At 48.7% G+C, this 23,670-nt stretch overlaps 1 protein-coding gene across 4 annotated transcripts in view; it reads left to right on the top strand.

Annotated features, from left to right (window-relative positions):
- Nucleotides 1-9,117: 9,117 nt before the first annotated feature.
- The window catches only part of FAM221B (family with sequence similarity 221 member B), a 139,721-nt gene continuing 125,168 nt past the window's right edge, over nucleotides 9,118-23,670 (top strand). For all 4 annotated transcript variants that reach the window (XR_013607231.1, XR_013607230.1, XM_078677174.1 and 1 more), the window contains exon 1: nucleotides 9,118-9,653. Coding sequence is in view for 2 of the 4 variants with exons in the window: in XM_078677174.1 (XP_078533300.1) it covers nucleotides 9,257-9,653 (397 nt within the window). In the remaining 2 variants the exon portion in view is untranslated. The remainder of the gene's footprint in view (nucleotides 9,654-23,670) is intronic.

Genomic DNA, 23,670 nt, shown 5'->3' with positions numbered 1-23,670 from the left:
TATTAACAGGTTGTGGATTGATGTTACTGCATATTTACACGTAGGTGTTGGGGGAAGTGAGAGTTGAAGGTCATGGCAGATGAAAACTCCGTGGGGACACCACATTGTGTGATGTACACCTAGTCCAACAGACGTGTGCCAATGCTTGGCATTGTGGGACAAGATAGTTCGCAGGGTGAATGCCAGGCACAAGGAAGGGTGAAGTCAGTGGCGGCCCCTCTTCGAGCGGGTGGATGGTGCATTGCCACTGCTCTCAGCTGGATCCAGCCTCGGACGGCCCCTCCGTCTTAGAGCCGGAGCGGAGACAGCTGTGGGGGCAGGTTGGTCAGGGACAGCCTCCCTGTCAGTGGCCTCAGGTGATGGTGGCAGTGGTGTTGGTGACCTGTCCCGCTGGGCACTTGGGTGAGGGGGAGGTGGTGTGGCGCGGGATAACCACTCCCTCCAAAGAGCATTTTGCTGCCCCATGAGGTCAACAATTTGGCCAATGCGAGTGTCAATGGACCGCAACAGCTGGCATCTCTGGGGCGAGTCTTGGTGGGCCCAATCTGCCTGTGCCTGCGACCGCTCATAGGAGGCATGGACTCTGGCGATGGCATCCAGGGTCTCCATCCCAGGATGGGGTGGGTCTCGTTCCCCACCTCACCTAGCACCTGCACTCCTGTTTGTGAGCTGTGGCCTCACCTGTGTCCTCTCCCGTCCACTCTCCCTGCTAGCCTGAGATGTCCATGGTCCATCATCGGCCGATGGGTCAGGCAGGGTGGCACAGGCAGGAGTGGTGGTGGTGGTGGTGGTAGCTGCACAGCTTACAAGGGCAGGTGTTGGTCTTGTGACACTGGCCAAGGTGGTGGAGGCCGGGATGTCCTGGGAGCCTGATGGCACTAGGAGTGTGCTGGGGTCAGCATCGTCCTCTGCACCCGAGGTGTCAATGGAATCCTCATCAGAGAGTCCGGGCTGTGAGGGGGGCGACTGTTGCTGGCGGTTGCTGCTTTCTCCTGTCAAGTTGCGATCACCTGAGGGACAAGAATTTCAGAATCAATGCTGTGGACATGACAGGCTTTTGGTTGTCACATTACAAATCACTATGGTATCAGGACATGGTTGTTGTTGTCATCATGTTGTTGTGGTTGACAGTACAGGGCAATATGGTGGCGTGGAGGTGGGGAGACAATACTTGTCTCCACACCTCTCTCTTGTTGTTACTATGTGTGGTCCGGTCCTGCTATTGGATGGTGCCCCTGTGAAGATGTCTATGTACCTGTAAGTTTGAAGGAGGAGATGCACTGGTCAGCAAATGGTGGGCGGACTCCATCGTGCTTTGGGATGAGACATGGGGGCCCATTGGGAGGTGTAGTGCTGGTCTCTCACACACCCCACCCACCTCTCTCACACCCCCACCCACCTCTCTCACACTCTCCACCCACCAACACCATCCCTGTAGACATGGGGGCCTGTTGGGAGGTGTAGTGCTGGTCTCTCACACACCCTACCCACCTCTCTCATACCCCCACCCACCTCTCTCACACCCCACACCCACCAACACCCTCCCTGTAGACATGGGGGCCTGTTGGGAGTTGTAGTGCTGGTCTCTCACACCCACCACCCATCACCACCCTCCCTGTCGACATGGGGGCCTGTTGGGAGTTGTGGTGCTGGCTGCTTTGACAACATACAAGGCTGGTAACGTAGGAGGCAACATTTGTGTTTAGTCATGGTGGGTGCATTTGAGCCCAGGACTTCACATTTGGGTGACTATGTGGCCCACATTCATGGATCGGTGCATGGGTGATGTGCCTTGGCAGTTGTGCAAAGCAGACCATGGCAGTGTGATAGTGGTCATTGGTTTGTATGTACCAGCCTCTAGTCCCTCTTCGATTCCTTCCAGGCTCTCAGGGTGCAGTATGCCCAGCACCTTCTCCTCCCATTCAGCAAATGGTATAGGCTCCGGGGGTGTGCCGCCAACAGTGTGGTGTGCCCGCAGGTGGTTCTTGGCCCAGATGCCTTTCACCCTTGTCTTGAGGTCGTGCCACCGCCTCTGGATCTCGAGTTTGGTGTGTGGCAAGGTCCCTGACGCATTGACTCTGGTTACTATCCTGTCCCACATGTTTGTTTTGGTTGCCAAGGTGGTCTGCTGGACTAGGGTACCGAACAGATGTGGTTCGACACGGATGATTTCATCCACCATGACCTTCAACTCACTGTCTGTGAACTTGGGGTTTTTCTTGGGTGCCATGGTGTGTGATGTGCAAGGTGTGTGTGTGGTGGGGTGGGGTGTGCAGGTGTGTGGTGTGTAGGGATGGTGTTGTGGGGGTTTGTGTGGTGGGTGTGTTTGTGTGCAGGTTGTATGTGTGTTTGTGTGTGTATGCTGTTTGTGGTATTCTGCCTCTTTTTTGCTGCTATGCTGTGATGCAAAGGATTGTGGTAATGGGAGGGATTCTTTTTATACTCTGTGTGGTGGTTGTGTCCCAATGGTTGTTGCCAGTCAGGTGTGCTGTGGGTGTGGTCACTTGGGTGCATTTTTTGAGCTTGGGAGGGGGTGTCATTGGGGCGTGTAGTTGTTGGGGGTGGGTGTTTCAGGTGGGTGTGTGTTCTGTTTAGGGTGTTTTCTATTTACTTCCGTCAGCCATTTTGGAATTGGTTTGACAGCAGGGATGTTGTTCATTTGGTCCTTCCGCAGTCATGCTCCGTTTGTCGTAGCATTGTTTCCGCTGCGGTCGAGGGAGGTGGTGAGTTCCGTTGGAATGGTGGCGTTATCCTATTTGTGCGGCGGAACCTCCGCAGGTATTGCGGCGGTTGGGCCTGTTTCCGCGGTCATGTTCGTCCGCGGTGGAGGGTGTTTCTTTGGTACCGTCCGCTTACTGCGGTCTTTGATGTGATCCGTCCGCCGCGAACGGTGTTTGAAGTGATCCGTCCGCCGCGGTCGGTGTTTCTTGACAGAATTATCCTAATCGCTACCGCGGATTATCCGCGGTGCGGTCGGGAGTGTTTTTGCCACAACCATGGCGGACGGGACACGTTTCCGTCCGCCATCCTAATAGGCCTCTAAGTGTGGTGAACTTCTAACCTCTGTGCTCATTTAAGTGTTCCATGAACTGTTACTATGGTAACAGGCAGAAAGCCTTTTTGGGGTTGAGTTGAAAGGTACTGGCTGTACAAAAACCGTTATATTAACCTTGGATCCTCTACAAGATCAAAAAGGAAAGCAAACTAAAACAAAACACTGTGTACCAGATTTACAACCCCCTTGCACCAATTTCTCGTCCAAGGCCCCCCCCTACGAAATTAGAAGTGAGTGGGCCTCAACGACCCACCTCAAGCCTCGGGAACCACGACCCCCGGAAATTTGTGTATTGTGAGAGGCAGACTGTGTGACCCTATCCCTACAGCCCTTGAGAGCCCTGGAGACCACAACGCCCGACGGCCGGCTCATGCAGTGTCCCGGGGTGCGTACTCCCGGGACACTGCTGTTTGCTTTGAGAGGGCGGGAGTCTCACGGCTCCCGCCCTCCCATAGCAGACTTAGTTTGCATTTTGAAACACAGAGCAGAGAAATCTGTTCTCACTTTCAAAATAAAAAGCAGATTGCATTTCCACATACAAGTTAGCATATCCCCTTGCATTTTGGTCTCTTGTTGCATCCTCCCCAGGATGGACAATATCTTGGCCATGAGATATATAAACAAGTTGGAAGGTACGAGGTTGTCTCTGCTAGTGGAGATAGCAAAGGACTTTTGGCACTATTGCCTGAGCCAACAGATATCGGCAATAGCAGAATACATTCCGGGACAAGCCAACACGGTGGCGATTTGGAATTCCAAGTATCTAAAAGACTACAGCGATTGGCCAACTCCAACCTCAATTGTCCCTGTGGTTGCAGACAATATGAGGGCCATGTCAGATAGACGTTTTTGTGCCCAGACCGAACAGTCAAAGATGTTTCTCAGCTGGAGACCGGACCCATTAGCAAAGGCGACGGACGCTTTTCTTCAGGATTGGTCCGAAGGTCTGAATTATGCCTTTCCCCCTTCATACTGATTCCCAGGGTCCCAGACGTCCCAGATAGCCCAACAACAGGCAGAAGTGATTCTGGTGACCCCCCTGTGGAAGTGGCAGCCCTGGTTCCTGATACTATTGGAAATGAGCTGCTACTTCCCCAGGATGCCTCCTTGGTCTCAGACGCTACTCTAGGGCCCTCACGGAGAACAGCATCCAAAGGTGACATCGGGGCAGTTGTCCCTGATGGCATGGAGGCTTTCCGGCAACAATGGGAAATGCCTGGACTTTTGGACAAGGCTTCAGCCTTCATTCAATAGGGCTGGGCTCTTTCAACAAGGAAAATATATTCTTCAGCCTGCAAAGGATGGGTATGTTGGTGCCTGGAACAGCACGTGAATCCGGTGGGGGCAGAGTTATCCCATATTGTGAACTTCTTATTGGATAAGGCCTCTGAAGGTATAGCACACCGTTCAGTTAAATGCTTAAGATCGGCCATTTCAGCGGGCCACACACAGGTTGATGGCAGGCCTGTCGGTATGCATCCAATAGTGTGCAAGTTGCTTAAAGGAATTAGAGTGGAAAATCCCCCTAAACCTAAGTATTCCTGTTTATTGGATGTGTCATTAGTCATCTCTCTTTTTAATAAATGGCCAACAAATTACTTATTACCCAGGAAGCAGTTGTCAGCTAAACTAGCTATGCTTTTGTGTTTATCGGCATGCAGATGGTCTTCTGATGTTCGTACCCTGGATCTTACAGGTAGAGTATTTTCTCCTGAAGGAGTTGCATTTAACATTACTGGTAGGACAAAGACGTTGTCACGCAGTATCGAGTATAATGCTTTTCCAGCTAATGCTAAATTATGTGTGGTGCAGTGTCTGACAAACACTGCACTCGGTCCTTATGGCCAGGAGGTTCTACTCAATTATTGATTGCTTTGCAAAAACCATTTAAGCCTGTGTCATCGTCTACGATATCCAGATGGTTAAAGTTTGTCATGCAAGAAGCTGGCATTGATACTCAGATTTTTGGGCACATTCTGTACATGGTACCATGACATCAAAAACATTTATGTTGGGATCAACTATTCAAGACATTATGAGGTCAGCTGATTGATCACCTGAGTCGCCTTTTAAACAATTTTACTATAAACCGGTGGGTGGTGTAACTTCAGTGGTATTTGATAAGCGTTAAACGAGCAATAGTCTGAAGCCTCCGGTCCTGTAATAGAATAAAAAATGTGCTAGCATTCGCCCCAAGAATTTGCAATTCTATTAAGGACACAGAGGCGAGGATTATCCAACACGGTTGTATTTCAATATGTATTGTAATAAATACCCACTGGTATGTAATATGATTTCTGATCAACGGAAATTACGGGTTGTTTTATTTAATTTATTTCAGGTTCTGAAAAGAAACCCGAATAAGAAATTGTTTGAGTTGAAGATGTTGGACTCCGTTCTGGTTCTTGGTTCATTCTCCCACGTTGGCTGATAATGTTTATGGATTTACTAGTTAAAATGTTTTCACTTGGACTTAAAGCCCGAGCAAAGAAAGAGGCTCATGGGAAGGGGATGATGGTTCTTATAGGGTCTGATGGGACATGATTTGTGCAAGAGCATCATGGGAAACGTAGTTTTATGTGGAGTGGTGTGGCTCACTGGTTAGAGGCGGCAGACCCGGAAGCAGAGGACGGCCCGGGACCAGGGTTCAATTCCTGACGCGGCAGGGTCGTGGACCAGGGTCAACGGACTCGATAATTCTCGCTTCGGTGCCTACTCTAACCAGGGATCACACTCGGCAACTCTGGGCATTAGCTTGCCTCATCTCCACAACGGCCCCCCACAGACACCAGGGATTCCTGGTTTCACCTTGGAGATACCCAGCAGGGATCATCTCACAGGGAAAGCCAGGACGGGTTCCCCAATGGTCTACAGCGCTGGGACGCCCCATTGCTGGGTTAGCCATGCGCTTTACAAGACAACCTAACATAACATGTGATATAAAAACATTTTTAATTGGCTGCTGTGTTTGACTGTAAAGAAAGAGAAAGCAAAAATCCTCGCCTCTGTGTCCTTAATAGATTTGAAAATTATTGGCTTGAATGCTAGCAAATGTTTTACTCTGTCTCCTCTGAACACTTCTCAGCAGAGAGCGTCCTTTCCAGGTGCACCCCGCAGCATCCTAGGCCGTTCCACTCAGTGGGAGTCAGCCAGTGACACCCACTGTGACTCCCGTCCTGGGAGAAGGGCACCTGGAAGACGATGAGCCCTGGCCGGGCCCCTTGCTCTGCAGTGGTCCCTCTCAACTCAGGGTCCACTCCTGAAGCATCACTGTGGGGCTTCCAGCTACCACTCCCCTGAACTAGGCACTCACTATCCTGGGAGGACACTGACAGGGACCAACTCCCACCCCGGAGGGGAAGGATCCTGACCTAATCTCACTGCCCCTCCACTGTCCCTCATGGCTTTGAAGTGTGTCACAGGAAATAGCACTCTCTGACAGGAGAGCTTCAGACTGCTGCACCTGAGCTGGACAGTCCTTGTCTCAGGGGACAGAAAACACAGGCAGGGACAGTGACTCCAACCCTGAGGCTAACAGGGGCAGTGACACTAACTCTGAGGCTAGCAGGGGCAGTGACTCTAACTCTGAGGCTAGCAGGGATAGTAACTCCAGTCCTGAGGCTAGCGGGGACAGTGACTCCTGAACTAAGGCTAGCAGGGACAGTGACTCCTACCCTGAGCCTAGCAGGGACAGTGACTCCTACCCTGAGGCTAGCAGGGACAGTGACTCCAACCCTGAGGCTAACAGGGGCAGTGACTCTAACTCTGACGCTAGCAGGGATAGTAACTCCAGCCCTGAAGCTAGCAGGGCCAGTGACTCCTGAACTAAGGCTAGCAGGGACAGTGACTCCTGCCCTGAGGCTAGCCGGGATAGTGACTCCAGCCCTGAGGCTAGCCGGAATAGTGACTCCAGCCCTGAGGCTAGCCGGAATAGTGACTCCAGCCCTGAGGCTAGCAGGGACTGTGACTTCTTCTCTCCTATGCGCACTCCTCCTCCACTGTCCGCCTTGGCTCTGAAGTGTGTCACTGTACAGAGAACCCTCTGAAGGCAAATGTTCCGGCTGCTGTTTACCTGGGCAGACATGGTCTCCTGGGACAGTAAACACTGGCAGGGACAGTGACTCCTACCATGAGGTTAGCAGGGACAGTGACTCCTACCATGAGGTTAGCAGGGACAGTGATTCCTATCCTGAGACCAGCAGGAACAGTAACTCCTAGCCTGAGGCTAGCAAGGATAGTTACTCCTACCTTGAGGCTAGCAGGGACAGTGACTCCTGCCCTGGGGCTAGCAGGGACAGTGACTCCTGCCCTGAGACTAGTAGGGAAAGTGACACCTACCCTGAGGCTAGCAGGAACGGTGACACCTACCCTGAGTCTAGCAGGGACTGTGACTCCTGTCCTGAGGCTAGGAAGGACAATGACTCCTACCCTGAGGCTAGCAGGGACAGTGACTCCTAGCCTACGGCTAGCAGGGACAGTGACTCCTGCCCTGAGGCTAGCAGGGACTGTGACTCCTGCCCTGAGGCTAGCAAGGACAGTGACTCCTACCCAAAGGCTAGCAGGACAGTGATTCCCTTCTGAGGCTAGCAAGGGCAGTGACGCCTGCCCTGAGGCTAGCAGGGACTGTGACTCCTACCCTGAGGCTAGCAGGGAAAGTGACACCTACCTTGAGGCTAGCAGGGACATTTGACACCTACAGTGAGGCTAGCAGGGACTGTGACTCCGGTCCAGAGGGACAGTGACTACTACCCTGAGGCTAGAAGGGACAGTGCTTCCTACCCTGAGGCTAGCAGGGACAGTGCTTCCTACCCTGGGGCTAGCATGGAGAGTGACTCCTTCCTTGAGGCTAGCAAGGACAGTGACTCCTGCCCTGAGGCTAGCAGGGACTGTGACTCCTACCCTGAGGCTAGCAAGGACAGGGACTCCTACTCTGAGGCTAGGAAGGACATTGACTCATACCCTGAAGCTAGCAGAGGCAGTGACTCCTACCCTGGGGCTAGCAGGGACAGTGACTACTGCCCTGAGGCTAGCAGGGACTGTGACTCCTACCCTGAGGCTAGCAGGGACTGTGACTCCCGTCCTGAGGCTAGCAGGGACAGTGACTCATACTCTGAGGCTAACAGGGACAGTGACACCTACCCTGAGGCTAGCAGGGACTGTGACTCCTGTCCTGAGGCTAGGAAGGACATTGACTCATACCCTGAAACTAGCAGAGGCAGTGACTCCTACCCTGGGGCTAGCAGGGACAGTGACTACTGCCCTGAGGCTAGCAGGGACTGTGACTCCTACCCTGAGGCTAGCAGGGACTGTGACTCCCGTCCTGAGGCTAGCAGGGACAGTGACTCATACCCTGAGGCTAGCAGGGACAGTGACTCCTACCCTGAGGCTAGCAGGGACAGTGACTCCTGCCCTGAGGCTAGCATGGACAGTGATTCCTACCCTGAGACTAGCAGGGAAAGTGACACCTACCCTGAGTCTAGCAGGGGCTGTGACTCCTGTCCTGAGGCTAGGAAGGACAATGACTCCTACCCTGAGGCTAGCAGGGACTGTGCCTCCCACTCTAGGACTAGCAGGGACAGTGACTTCCGCCCTGAGTCTAGCAGGGACTGTGACTCCTGTCCTGAGGCTAGCAGGGACACTGACTCCTGCCCTGAGGCTAGCAGGGACAGTGACTCCTGCCCTGAGGCTAGCAGGGACAGTGACTCCTACCCTGAGTCTAGCAGGGACTGTGACTCCTGCCCTGAGGCTAGCAGGGACTGTGACTCCTGCCCTGAGGCTAGCAGGGACAGTGACTCCTGCCCTGAGGCTAGCAGGGACAGTGACTCCTGCCCTGAGGCTAGCAGGGACAGTGACTCCTACCCTGAGTCTAGCAGGGACTGTGACTCCTGTACTGAGGCTAGCAGTGACAGTGCCTCCTGCCCTCCTCAGCTCACTGCTCTCCACTGTCCCTCCTGGCTCTGAAGTGTGTCACAATACACAGAAGCCTCTGACCTCAGCGCTTCCGGTCGCTGCTGCTCACCTGGGCAGCCCCGGTCTCCAGGTAACAGCAAACATTGGCTCAGAGTCCGCCTGCTCAGCAGACCTCTCCCACACCGAGGCTCTGTGCATGAGGCGCCGACCCCGGGATGCCGAGCAGACCCACCGCGCGCCTTGAGGCAGAGGTGAGGGGCGCTATACCTGGACCAGACCCGGGCAGGAAGGATGGACGCCCCAGAGGCCAAGGGGGCCAAGGAGGCCAAAGAGGCCAAGGAGGCCAAAGAGGCCAAGGAGGCCTCGCCCTCTAAAACACAGGGACCCCCAGAGCCAGAGCCGGCCCCCCACCCCCAGAAGCCCCCAAAGACCAAAGGCAGCACCGAGCCCCACACAGACTCCGAGGCTGGTGAGTATGAAACAGGATCCGAGGATACAGGAGAAGAGACAGAAACGGATACAGGAGAAGAGACAGGAACGGATACAGGAGGAGAGACAGGGACGGATACAGGAGCAGAGACAGGAGCAGAGACAGGAGCAGAGACAGAAGCAGAGGAGGCAACAAAGCAGACATCAGGGAAGCAGGCGGCAGAGGGGAGGAAAGATAGCTCAAAGAAAACGGTGGCAAGTGAGTACCGCTGCACGTGTGCACTCACACGCGTGTGCAAATATACGTGTGTATGTGACGTGTCCACGTGTGCACAGCAGAAGACATATGTAATCTAAAGTCTTGAAACGTCATAGTACATGTTACTGCCATGCACCGTTTACAGACCTAAGAAGCCACAAAGCTGAGGACACTAGTGCGACCTATAAACAAGCACTGACAAAGCCAAATGTACACATTTGTTTTTTAAAAAAAGATGAAAAATATTTGTTGGTAATTGCAATATTTTTGGTCTGTGCGGTTTGGTGAGTTGGTGAATGTAAGAATGAGTAAAAGATTGAATGGATGGATAGATGGGTGGGTGTGGTGATGATTGGAGTGATGGATGAATGAGTGAACACATGGGGGAATGAATAGATAAACAAGCTCCTGAATAAGGCTCCCTGTTTTCCGTTTTTACTGATTTTTACAGATAAGTACAGGCAGAAACCCATTTATTTTTCTGTCTGTATTTATTTTTAAATGCGGATAAAAACGGAAATCGGGTAGTTTTTGAGTGACTCTAAATGCTGTAAATCTTGACTGCCAGGCCAATTGCTGTGTTGATTGACAGGCAAGGGGATTAAACACATACAGGGATTTTAGCAAAGAGCTTTAAACAGCAGTAGATTTGCACAGCCTTGATTCTAAAATGTACGTATTTTCTTACAAGTGCATATTTTACCATCTGAGTGTGAATATATCTCTGAAACCTGTCAGGCGTTGAGGCACAAGGGCACATTAACTGGTTAACTGAATGCAGAAATATACACATTTCAGCTTCATTTTTTCACAAAACCTAAAAAAAAATGGATGAATATAGTTAAATTAGCATAAAATAAATATGGATAAATACAGACGGGAATGACAAAAATATCAATACCATAAAACCGGGAGCTCCACTCATGAATAAAAACTTAAGTTTGGGCATGATAAACATTTCAGTCAGGGCTCAAGTCTTAAAAAAGGAAGTGGGGGGACTCTTTACGTTAGGCAGAATGAGTGCGACATCACTGCGTGTGACATGACCGACAGTGAACTTACAGCGTGTAATATCACAGGAAGTGACATCGCATGTGGTGTCATAGGAAGTGACATTACAACCCATGACCTCATAGGAAGTGGCATCAGATCTTAAGACCTCACATATGTTTAGCAAGTGTTAAGTAGGAGGAGTCGCGGTGAAGTTAAACAAGGTTCTTTATTCCCGTTGACGAGCACCACCGGTTACACGTCTTCTTGCTCCGGTCACCTCCCCACATCTGCTCCATCTCAATCAATCAGTTGACAGGGGGTGAGTGTTTGATTTGCTCAAATGCTCCGTCCAGCACCCCCTTTTGTATCGCTTTGTTCGCCCTAAGTGTGGCAGGGTATGCTCAGACGTGAGTCCCTTGCTCACTTGGCCACTGGATTCAAGATAGCCTGGCTGATGAGGATTATGAATCCGAAACCGGTCCCAGGATGCTTGTTTCCGGTCCAGGGAAGGCATGGCTTGGCAGTTCGGGCTGGACTGTTCCCATGAGGCACAGGGTCAGACTGATTTGCATATGGCCATGTCTGAAATGGGGTGGCTGAGTGGGCTAAAGAATGGTGATGGATTAAACCCAGATCAGTTGACTGGGGGTGAGTGTTTGATTTGCTCAAACGCTCCGTTCATCATCCCCTTTTGTATCACCATCTCAATCAAGGCACCGACCAGATGTTCTAGAATGGAAGATCATGATCGAGCCGTGAACAATGCATTTAAATATTAAAAACATAACAAGAAAATGCATTTAAAAGGCATTTAAACATAAATACATAACACATCTTTCCCCTTGAATAAAAAAAAACAATAAATAAAAAAACACAACAAAATAAAATCACTCTGCAAACTTGTCTATGACAAAAGCAACACAATCAGACAACCATCTGGGTTTTTATGAGGACACTTACTCGCTGACTCATTAGACTGACATTCAATAGGTTGATTGCTAATTTCAGGAATCAAGTCTCTGTTTCTCCTTCCTCTAGGAAACCCTGTGAACATACATTTTTAGAATTCACTCCTCCGCATTCATCACAGTCACAACCACCACCACACTTCTCTTCATAAACGTTGTCTGCTTTAAGAACTGCTATCCTGGTAAGGTTCCACGCCCTGACATCTGCAAATCTTACTGCATTTTTTAATACTCCTTTGACTTCAAAAGGACCCATACATTGGCTTTTCCCCATTCTTACCCTCCATGTTTTTTTCACCTTTACAAACATTCCAATACTGATCCTGTGTCCCTTTTTGAACCCCTTTTTTGATCAAAATTCTGTTTGTTGATGATGTGTTTTCTAAAAATTCAATCCTTAACCACTTCTAAATCTATGGTAGTAGGTAGACTGGATTAGCCAAGCAGGATTACATTTAGTCCTGGGTAACTGACCTCTCATTATTTAACAAGGGGAACACCCTGTTATGTCATTTACTGTTATCCTGTACATCCAGACCATTTGAGAATGTGTGTCTCCCATCTGTTGCTGTCAACACCAGCAGTTTGTATTGCACTTTTGAGCACCTTATTAAATCTCTCGATAACACCATTACCACTGGGATTATATAGAGAAGTGGTGCAATATGTAATTCCCACTCTTTTGAGATAATTCCTAGCTTTCCCCGAAAGGAACTGCCCCCCATCGTCTGTAATGAGACGCACAGGTAAACCTTCTTCCGTGAAAAAGTAACCAAGAAACATTAACACTGCATCCGTAGCCACCTTCTCTACAACTTTTATAACAGGCCACCGCGAAAAACCATCAATGGCAGCAATGATGAACTTAGAATTGTGACCAACAGGGCCCATGATATCCATGGTAATGGTGTCCCAAGGATTCTCTGGAATGACATGATATCCCACGTTTGACTTTATGGTTTTAAGAGACATCAGAAGTTGCACAAACGACACAATTCCTGACTAGGTGTTCCACAAAAATGTCAACACCAGGCCACCAGAACCTCTTTTTACAGATTACTCAGTTCTGATAACACCACTGTGCCCTTCATGACCATGTTGGACCACACTTCGTCTTAAACCATTGGGAGATATAACTCTGTCGCTGCTTCTGACAACACCCTCAGTACAAGACAACTCATCACGTACTTCCCAGAAGCACCTGAGTTACGGTCCAATTTAACCCCTTCGCTGCGGGGCATATTCCCCCGCTGTGCTGGGGGGAGTGGGGGTGCGCACAGCGCCCCGGTGCTCATGACGAGCTCAGCTCATCATGAGCCACGGTGCTCGTGTGCTCATGACGAGCTGAGCTTGTCGCGGCCACACCCGTTTCCACAGAACGCTCAGCACAGCAGGGGAATTATCCCCGCGTGCGAGCGTTCTAACGGCCGTGACGAGCTGAGCTCGTCATGAGCGTGGGAGGGGTTAGTTCTCGGGCCACCCATACATGATAAATCTTTCTACATCTTGTAGTACTTTGTCCTTAGCAAATTCCTCACTCCAAACCTTTTTGTCAATAGGCATGATACCTTTATCATGCACTAACGCTCATCCCATTCATTACAAATGTCTTCTTTGATAGGTAAGGGCTTCCTGGAAAAAAAATCAGCTGAGACATTGTCTTTTCCTGGCATATACACTATGTTGTAAATAAAACCCTGTCATCTCATGAACCTTCTAGGAATGCATGCAGACGCCTTGATCATACCCTCTGTACTTAGCAAGCATACTAAGGGTTTATGGTCACTCCTTCTAACACATTCCTTGCCCCAAATGAAGACTCTAAAATGTTGTAGCGCCCACTCACATGCAAGAGTTTCCCTTTCAATAGAAGAGTATTTTTACTCTGTAGCTGTAAGTGCCCATGCTTGGCCTATAATGTGATCTTTCCCTCATCCAGACCTTCGCGTCAATACAGCACCCAAACCTTTAGAACCCGCATCAGTGGTAATGATGCGTGTGAGTACAGGATCAAAACCACAGAGTGCTGTCGCTTCACAGATTGCTTTTTTCACATCTTGAAATTCTTTTTCACACTCATCACACCCAACAAATGTGTTCTTGTTCTTTACCAATTGTCTAACGCTAAATGTTCTATAAAGTGCCAATACTGCTTCCTCCTGATGGATTAATGGGGCATACTTATCAATACCTGGTGAGCTTGGTGGAGGTGTGGAAGAATGGTGGAAGGGAAAAGGGTGAAACGAAGTAACAATGGGGGGGGCATAAAGAACACCTCAAGGGAGGATTATTCTGTAGGTGGAAAAGAAAGCTCATGACAAGGCAGGGAAATAAATGGCAAGTGGACCGGAAGAAGGAAGGAGAGCCATCATGGCAACCCGAGAGCCTGGCCACCTGGGCCATTGCAAGCAGGCGGGAACAAGAAGGAGTTGCAATATTGGAAAATTAAACCAGTGTTGTTAGTAAATAATTTTAAGGTGATAATGTTATATTGCAAAAGGGAGAAGGGACAAAGTGAGAGATGGGCTTTGATAAGGGGTGATGGAGAGGGGTCTGGAAGTTAAATGTAAATGTAAATGTCGGAATTTGTAAAGATCACAGCTACCTCCACCGGAGGTGTCCCGGCGCTGTCCGTATACCGCTTAGGAACCCCTCCTGGCTTTCCTGGGAAATGTCCTCTCCTGGGCACCCCCCAGGTGCAGCTAGGCATCCCAGCGCTTTTGGGGCCGTTGTGGAGTCTAAGCAAGCTATTGCCCAGAGTTGCAGCGTGGGACCCATGATCAGAACAGGCACTGAGGCGAGAATATCCAGTCAGGGGAATTAATGAGTCGGACACCCGCCGAGGCGGGAATTGAACCCTGGTCCCTGGCCAGAGCTCTGCATCAAGGTCTGCCTGCTCTAACCCTTGAGCCACACTTCTCCAAGTTATTCTTAGATAAGATGTTAGGATGCATAGAGGGAGCGGCTGAGCCAAGGTTATAACAATAAGATCTCTGCTTGCTTCCAGTAAAGCAGCCTTTCCCCCCAAGCACAAGAGTGTAGCAAGTGGTCCGTCCAGCGCAGGGGACAGAGCTCACTCACAGGGAAGGGAGGAGCCATCAGCCTGTGGCACAGGGGGGGGGGGGGCAGGTCTATTAGTGCAAAACACTATGTGGCAGCAGATGGTCTGTGGATGACAAAGGTACGACACTGATCTGGAAAGGTGGTGTTTGAACTGTTGTGGATGAAATGTTCTGAAGGAGCTCGGCACACAAGCACCCCTCAGATGCATCCCTTCGCAGAGGCCCAAAAATAATATCGGGAAGATCAATGAGGTAGCTGTGTCTGGGGAAGAGCCGGGTCATCACAAAAGAAGACAGAGGACTACTTTGTTGCAGATGTGGACATTGTGCACTGGAGAATGCTGTCACTCATCGTGCAGTGGAACCAATGCCTGAAGTGGGCAGGCCTTCTATCCGATGCTGTAGACTGGTGTCAGCGGAAGCAAAATGTGAGTGACACTACAACTGGCCAATGGAAGAAGAGGGCTGCGTGAATGCCCCTTTATTAATGCATGTATACATAACAGCCGTCATTGTACACTTCCTCCAGGCACACACCACCACCAGCCATCATTGCACGCTTCCACTAGGCACACACACCACCAGCCGTCGGTGCACGCTTCCACCAGGCACACACCACCAGCCATCGGTGCACGCTTCCACCAGGCACACACACCACCAGCCGTCAGTGCACGCTTTCACCAGGCACACACACCACCAGCCGTCGGTGCACGCTTCCACCAGGCACACACCACCAGCCGTCGGTGCACGCTTTCACCAGGCGGCACACACACCACCAGCCGTCGGTGCAAGCTTTCACCAGGCAAACACACCACCAGCCGTCGGTGCAAGCTTCCACCAGGCACACACCACCAGCCATCAGTGCATGCTTCCACCAGGCATACACACCACCAGCCATCAGTGCACGATTTCACCGGGCACCCACCACCAGCTGTCGGTGCACGATTTCACCGGGCACCCACCACCAGCCGTCGGTGCACACTTCCACCAGCCACACACACACCACCAGCCGTCAGTACACGCTTCCACCAGGCACACAAACCACCAGCCATAGTTGCACGCTTTCACCGGGCACACACACCACCAGCCGTCGGTGCAAGCTTTCACCAGGCACACACACCACCAGCCGTCGGTGCAAGCTTCCACCAGGCACACACCACCAGCGGTCAGTGCATGCTTCCACCAGGCACACACACCACCAGCCGTCGGTGCACGCTTTCACAAGGCACACACACCACCAGCCGTCGGTGCACGCTTTCACCAGGCACACACACCACCAGCAATCAGTGCACGCTTCCACCGGGCACACACACCACCAGCTGACAGTGCATGCTTTCACCGGGCACACACACCACCAGCCGTCAGTGCACGCTTTCACCAGGCACACACATCACCAGCCATCAGTGCAGCCGGCAGGCTCTACTCAGAGTTTCTTCGTAAATATGTGTTCGATGCCTGAGAGGGAGTTGGTCGAGTTTCCTTAAACCATGCTGAGTATGCAGGTACAGTGCATGAACTCCTGTGTGAGTGAGTCATGCTGCCTGGGGCTCACTCACTCCACACTTGTAAATTGCGCCTGCACCAGGCTTTTTCTCATTTGCAAAGTTCGGCGCATGCACATAGCTAGGCAGCCCCCACGCCCCCGGGAATGACTGCTTCCTACAACCAAAATGGAAACAACATTCAGAGCAATGAAAACAAGTTCATTTGATGCAAAGAATTTTTAACAAAAACCATGTCCGAGGAACATGGTGGCCGTCGCATGAGCGGTCGCTGGGATGCTCCCTCGGACGCTTCCTAATTTCGAATGCTCGGCCGTTACTCATGCTTTACGTGGTTTACCTGCGGAGTTGAAAGACGGTTGAGAGTCCCAGGAGTGTTCGTTTTTCTGACTTTTGTTGCCGGTAATGCTGGAGGATCGACCGGTGGCCTGGCGGTCTCTTTCCGCGGCGAGCGAGGCGGCTCCATCGGAGCTTCTCAGCGTGGGCGGAGCAGTGATCTGAGGCGAGCCGTGCTGGAGGTGGGAGGCAGCGGCAGCAGTGGCGTGCGGAAGCAGCCGAGTGTGTTCCTTGTTTGCCTGCCCCGGGGGAGAGGACCGACCCAACGAACACCAACAGAGTATTGGGTGTCGCGGCAGGTAGGGGGGACCCGGTCAGCGCCTGTGGCCAGGATCGAGGTTCCTGATGGGGGTCAAAGTTTAACGGGCTTGAAAAATCAAAGACTTGACTGTTTTCTATTTTTAAGTAAGCTAATCTTTGGAAAAAAGGCCGGTGAAACTGTAAATGTTAGTACTGATAATCAGGGGGAGTGCTGGGGGTGTTACCACACGAAGGACGTACTTCTGCTACAAGACTGCATGGAGAGGGGTATTGATGCTAAGGGATTATCCCCCCGAAAATAAGCAGATATTCACTGCGCGCAAGACCTGCACATTTAGCTGCTAACAGAGATATTACGCATTTTCCTCAACGTGCTTTCCCCCCTGTGGTAGTAGCCCCAGAAGTTAAGAGCAAATCAATAGCTTCAGTAAAGCAGCATAAAGAGGAGCAGGAGGTAAGGGGGGGTTACGAAATCTCAGGAGAGCAAACAACATCTAAGCAGTTGCAAGGCAAATCTAGGCCAGAGGAAAGGAGGAAAAAAATCGAAAGTTACCCCATCTCTGAAATCTTACTATCAAGTCATCTCATCAACAACCTCATCAACCTCAAACAAAATCCGGCAACCACAAATCAATACCATACCTAGTCCCACAAAGGGGCCTCAGACAGCCATTCAACAGGGAAACCAAGCATAACTCCTTCAACCCTCTCCCCAATGCCAAAAGAGAAGACAGGGAAGTCAGTAAAGGTCAAAACAGTCAAGACACCCGTGCCTAAATCTATAAGTCTGGAACAAACTGCCCAGTCTGTAAAATCATCACGGATGGGTCTCAGGAGTGTGAAATACACCCTGAGATAGATCTCTCCAATAGATATGTTGTGTTTGAGGAACTGGATGAGGAGGCTCAAGTAGCTGCTCAACTAGGAGATAGGGCTGAAGAACAAGACGAACAAGAACTTGGTCAGAAATGCGCAAGTCCCCTTGACTCCCCCCCCACCTCAAACACAGTCCGCATTCATTGGCTGACCTGTTGTTGGCAATGAAGGAAGAGATGACATCAAGATTTACTGTGTCCGAGGCAAACCAGGCTGAAATGGCTTCTAGGTTCACAGTGTCAGAGGCAAATCAGGCTGCAATCCGGACATCTTGTGAGGCCCTTGCTAAAAAATTGGAGGAGTTCACAGCAAGGACTGAAACATTAGAGGAAGAGATTCTTAAATTGAAGGAATCATTAGTATCTAATACATCCAGGTTGGAGTCTCTTGCCTCTGAGAACAAAGAGCTTAAGAACGATCTAGAGCATCTAGAGAATCATTTGCATCGAAACAATCTGAAATTCCTAAATGTTCACGAGTCTGTCGAAGGGGGGGACATAAAGGCCTTCTTGATCACTCTGTTAAAAGCTACCGTCTTAAAGAACCAATCAAGTATTGACCTTAACCATGAGATTCAAAGGGCACACAGAGACCCCTTTAAAAGGAAGCTTGGGAAACAAAAAACACGCGAAATACTAGTGAACTTCCTGTCGTACTCTGTTAAGGAGCTCATTCTTTCTGCTGCACTAAAAGAAGGGAGCATCTTGTCACCACTATCTGAACACCATACCTTATCTTTTCTTATAAGATCAGACATCTCGAATACAACAGCTACAAGGCAGTGGGAGCTGGGGAAGGGACTGGAAGAGCTCAACAGCCTTGGAGCTAAGGCACAATTAAGATTCCCTGCAACTATCCGGGCAATGTGGAATAACCACATGCATATGCTCAGATCCACAGAGGAAGTCGATACACTCATTGATAAAATTAAATATGATAAACAGGGTGGAAAATGAGAGAGTGTTAAGAGGCTTCCCTGGGGGAAAGATATTCCGGGCACATCAGTATTTAGAGTTTTAACTAAGGAAGATTGTTCAAGGGAGCAATACCCGAATAGGCTAGCCTATTGGAAGGGAGGGTTCCTCAAGGTAAAGGGGGAGATGCGGGGCACGAATGAGAGGATCAGGGAGATCAAGGGTGGGGAGCACTGGATGGGGAGCAGAGTAGGGGGAAAATAAAAATAAAAACTAAAATAAAAATGACCTCATCTATTCCTAACTTTCGCATTTTTAGTAAGAAGGCAGTAAGGGAGTGTAGTAACTGTGATGGCGCCCAAGGCTGCGATGGGTAAAGTGACAGATGGCCGTAAAATCCAATATTTGTCCTGGAACCTAAATGGCCTGAGGTGTCCACGTAGGAGAAGATTGATCCTGAAATATTTAGAACTTGCCCCAGTACAGATTTGCTTACTTCAGGAGACACATTTAAGTCCAAATGAGCTTAGTGAGGTTTTCTCTAAGACCGCATGGGTACAGTGTTTTTGTGTCTCGCAACAGACACTGAGTAGCTGAGGGGTAGCAATTGTGATCACGAAAGGAGTGGCCTGTAGCATTAAATCTGTCCAAACCGATGAGTCTGGTAGGTGGGTAATTACGCTTTTAGATCTTGGGGGATTGAGATGACATGTTCATCGTATTATGGTCCGAATACAGACAATCCTTAATTTTTGGTTAAATTACAGGGGTGCTTAATGTTGGCAAACCCTCCGTTGATAATTGTTGGAGACTTTAACATAAGACTTGGCCCCGAGAAGGATAGCTCCAACTTAAAGTACACAATAGCAACCCCTAAATCATGAAGGGTAATGAAAAACTTAATTTTAAACTTAAACTTAGTGGATATATGGAGATCCAAGAAAGGAGATGTCCAGGGATTTACGTACTATAGTAAAAAATACAGACACTCCTCTTGGATTGACTACATGTTGGCCAATAACGAACATTTAAATAACATCATAAGCCTCTTGATCCAGCCAATACATTTATCAGACCATGCCCCCTTAATAACTGTATATACCATCAGCGGGAAGTGTGTACATCCTAGATGGACATTGAATAGAGCGATGCTTGCCGACAGGGAGATCATACAATCAATCAGTAGATCCTCCTTAGAATTCTTCACTATCAATCTGGGATCAACCTCTATCGACCAGGTATGGGATGCCTATAAGGCCGATTTGAGAGGCCATCTGCACGCCCTAATAAGCTCAAACAATTCGTCAAAAAGCCCAAGATTTACTAGCATTAGAGGGGATGATAGCCGCCCTGGAGGGAGAAAGGAGTAAGCTTAGTGTAGGAGACCTGGGGAAATTTGAGTCAGTTGATAAAAAGTTGGAGGAGGCCAGACAAAAATTGAGGCTACTTTTGGATCAAAAATGTAAAGCGCAGTGGCAATCTAGGAACATGGAGAACTTCGAATATGGAGAGAAGGCAGGGGCATTCCTCGCCTGGAAGGCCAGGCTAGATAGAGCTAAGAACGACATCAATTAATTAATTATAGATAACAGTGGCAACAAATCAACTAACCAGGAAAACATACAAAACACCTTACTTTCACTTTTTTGGGATCTTTATAAAGAAGATCTTGAACCGACTCAAGTTGAGATATCTTCCTGGCTAGCAAATAAGTCCTTGCCTACTCTCACGGAGGCCTCTAGAGAGGCACTTGATGCCCCCATAACGACAGAGGAGATAAGGATCCAAATAAAACGAGCAGAAAATAAAAAAAGGCACTGGTCTAGATGCCCTCCCCATTGAAATATACAAATTACTACAGGAAGATCTCCTGCCGGTGCTCCTTACTCTCTTTAATTCAATATATTGCTCCAACGGGGTGATGCCAAAATCTTGGAGTGAGGCTACGTTGGTGTTAATTTTAAAACCTGGGAAGAACCCCATGGCCGCAGACTCTTATCGTCCAATCTCCCTGCTGAATGCCGACTATAAGATCTTTATGGGCATTTTAGCAGGGAGATTGGCGAAATTACAGACGGTGAAGCACTGTTATTCAGATGCTTCGGCTAAAATTCTTTTGAACGGTTCTTTGACACCAAGTTTTTCAATTCAGAGGGGGACTAGGCAGAGATGTCCCCTGTCTCCCCTTCTATTCAATCTCTACATAGAACCCCTAGCGCAGACTATCAGACTGAACAATGCCATTACTTCTTTTAAATCATCGGACTATAAGTGTAAACTGGCATTATATGCTGACGACATCATAGCTTATACCAGAAATCCAGAACATTTTATGCCGCAACTAGAATACACTCTGAGGGAATTTGGTATGGTTTCAGGGTACCTTGTAAATTCAGATACAACTGAAATAATGTGCTGGAACACAGTATACAGAAATGGTTCTGAAAGTAGAGGATTTAGATACCTTGGAATCAAAGTAGTAAAAGAACTAAATAAAATCCCCCAGATAAATCTGGGGAAAATCGAGAAAGACTTAGATTATCTGTTTGCTAAATGGAAGACCCTCCCTTTGACCATCTACGAGAGGGTCAATTTAGTAAAAATGTCAGTGCTTCCAAAGCTGACATATATCTTCAACGCAATCCCACCCATCTTTCCTAATAAAAACATCAGCAGAATACAGGGGAAAATCTGTAGTTTTATTTGGGGTCAGAAGGCCAGGGTGTCGTAGAAAAAGCTGAGGAGTAAGCTCCTCAAAGGAGGATTAGCACTCCCGGACATCAACTGGTACCTGATGGCTTTCCAATTCAAGGGTATAAGGATGCTATTATCTTATCCTGAACAATCGGCATGGGCTAGAGTACTCAGGGAATTGGTTTTGGTGGAGGGGGGAGGGCTCCATGGTGGCTTTTTGTATAAATTTGGTGCACCAACATTTTTCAAGAGAGTTCGGCTTAAGGTGTTAAAATCATCACTTTCCATCTAGTATAAAATAAGAAGCATTTGGGGCATAGGGTATTTCTCAGATTTTGCCCCAATTTGGGACTCTCCTGGGACACCACTTTGCCTGAAAGATAGCCTGGCGACACCAATCAAAAATTCAGGGATGCTTAGATGGTCAGATTTGGTTGATTCAGAGGGCATTGTTCCCTGGGAACTTTTACAAGCTAAGATAGGCCCCCAGTTCTCAAGATTCAAATACCTTCAATTAAAATCTTGGTATGAATCAGAAGCTGAGGACATTTCAGGAAATTGGGAAGTAGAACAGCTGTTGCAAGATTCGAGCTCTAGGAAGAAAGAGATAGCTCTTTGATAATGACGAATTCAAGAAGCAGAGGAAGTTAAAAATCCCCCCCAGCATCAATTTGGAATTCAACGCTGCTTGCCCCGAATATCGAGGAATCATTTGAAACATCCTTGAGGATCTTATATAAATATGTAAAACCGGCCACCCTGAAAAAAAACATTTCTTTGTAATAAACAGGCTATATTATACACCAGCAAAAATAGCAAAATTTGCCCCAGATCTGCCACCAAGCTGTGCCCTAATCCACGCCAATGACTTGCATATTTTTTTCCAATGCCCAATACTAGATATTTTTTGGAAGGGCGTGGGGCACACGCTATCATCTATTCTTGACATCGATTTGGAAGTTGACCTACCTCTAGTCTTCTTTGATATGAACAATCTAACCAAGAGGGTATGCTCAAAGAACCAAAAAGCTCTCCTATTATACTGAATACTTTCAGCAAGAAGAGAGATCTGTATTAAGTGGAAATCTGCTACCCCCCCCAGGTAGGGAAGACTGGCTCAGAGCCGCAGTTAATATGTCAAGACTAGAACTAGATACTGGAAACGACGGCCCTCCCAACATTTGGCAACCCTTTACAAGATGGGCACGGCATAGGTACCTGACTAATTAATTAAAGTCTTAATAATCATAACCAAAATCCTTCTTGGCACTACGGTCCTATGATTACACCAATCCTCAATCACGTGAGGAAGGCCAAGGGGCCTAGACGGAAACAGTGAGCCAAGGGGCCCCCCAGAAGCAAAGAGAGAAAATTGGCTTGTTAAATCTGTGAAAGTCTTGGTGAAGATGAGGACAAAAAAAAAACATGTCAAGCTAATGTAGATCTGGCAACTTAAACAAAACAGCAACAAAAAACAAACAAGCATTGGCATAGCCAATAGGTCTCGCATTTTTGGACCTTATAAGTATTTAGTTATGCAGCAGAATATCCTTGGTGCAACAACACCAACTGTTGCATGGCTATACACTTATAAGGTCCCAAATGCAAGACCTATTGGCTATGCCAATGCTTGTTTCTAGGTGCAATTGTAAATTCTGTACGGATTGTACTGTTGAGTAAAATAAACATTAATGGAATGCATGAATTTGCCAGTGTTTAGGAGTGCAGAGCACAGGAATTGACTCAAACTGCTTTTATTGCACCCCCGGTCTCTTGGCTGGAGTAGCTTAGGCAGAGGCGAGCGTATATGGCGCTAGCTGGAAAGCAGTGCCCGCCAACTAGAAAGTGACGCCTACCACCTCACCACCAACACCCCGCTTCATTATTATTAAAGTGCAACGAAAACAAGAGCGACCCTAATGTCCATGTGAACAAGGGTATCAAGTTAATTTGGAACAAGTATTCAAATGGAACTCATTTAAATATTATTGTTTTTAGTGACACCGATTTCTCTGTGTGGATTTAATCTATATCAGCATTTACATTCAAATTTTTGTGACAGAATTTTCGCCAATACGAACCGCCAGTAACTTGTGGTATAATCAAAGTTCAGCCTAACGAAATTATATTTTGTAAGAAAAATACATTATGCAACCTTAACATTCATTCGTGAGTGATCGAAGGGTTTTTGAAAAAGGAAAGCAAACCCCAAGTGAGATTGGCCTGAGCAGCCCATGCATCTGATCCTCGTGTCTGCCTTTCTCCGCCCCCAGGCCATTTGGGGCCTAGTTTAGGGTTTGATGGACGGAGTAGTGGTAGACAGGGTGGGGGAGGACTTTCTGTCCACCACCCAGTCTTTACTCTGCCCACCAGATTTAGAGATGTCCATCAGCCCGCGGACATGTCTGTAC

The sequence above is a fragment of the Lissotriton helveticus genome, chromosome 2_1 (assembly GCF_964261635.1).
Source record: "Lissotriton helveticus chromosome 2_1, aLisHel1.1, whole genome shotgun sequence".
NCBI lineage: Eukaryota > Metazoa > Chordata > Amphibia > Caudata > Salamandridae > Lissotriton > Lissotriton helveticus.
The sequence above is the reverse complement of the archived record's forward strand: the minus strand, read 5'-3'. Positions and strand labels throughout refer to the sequence as shown.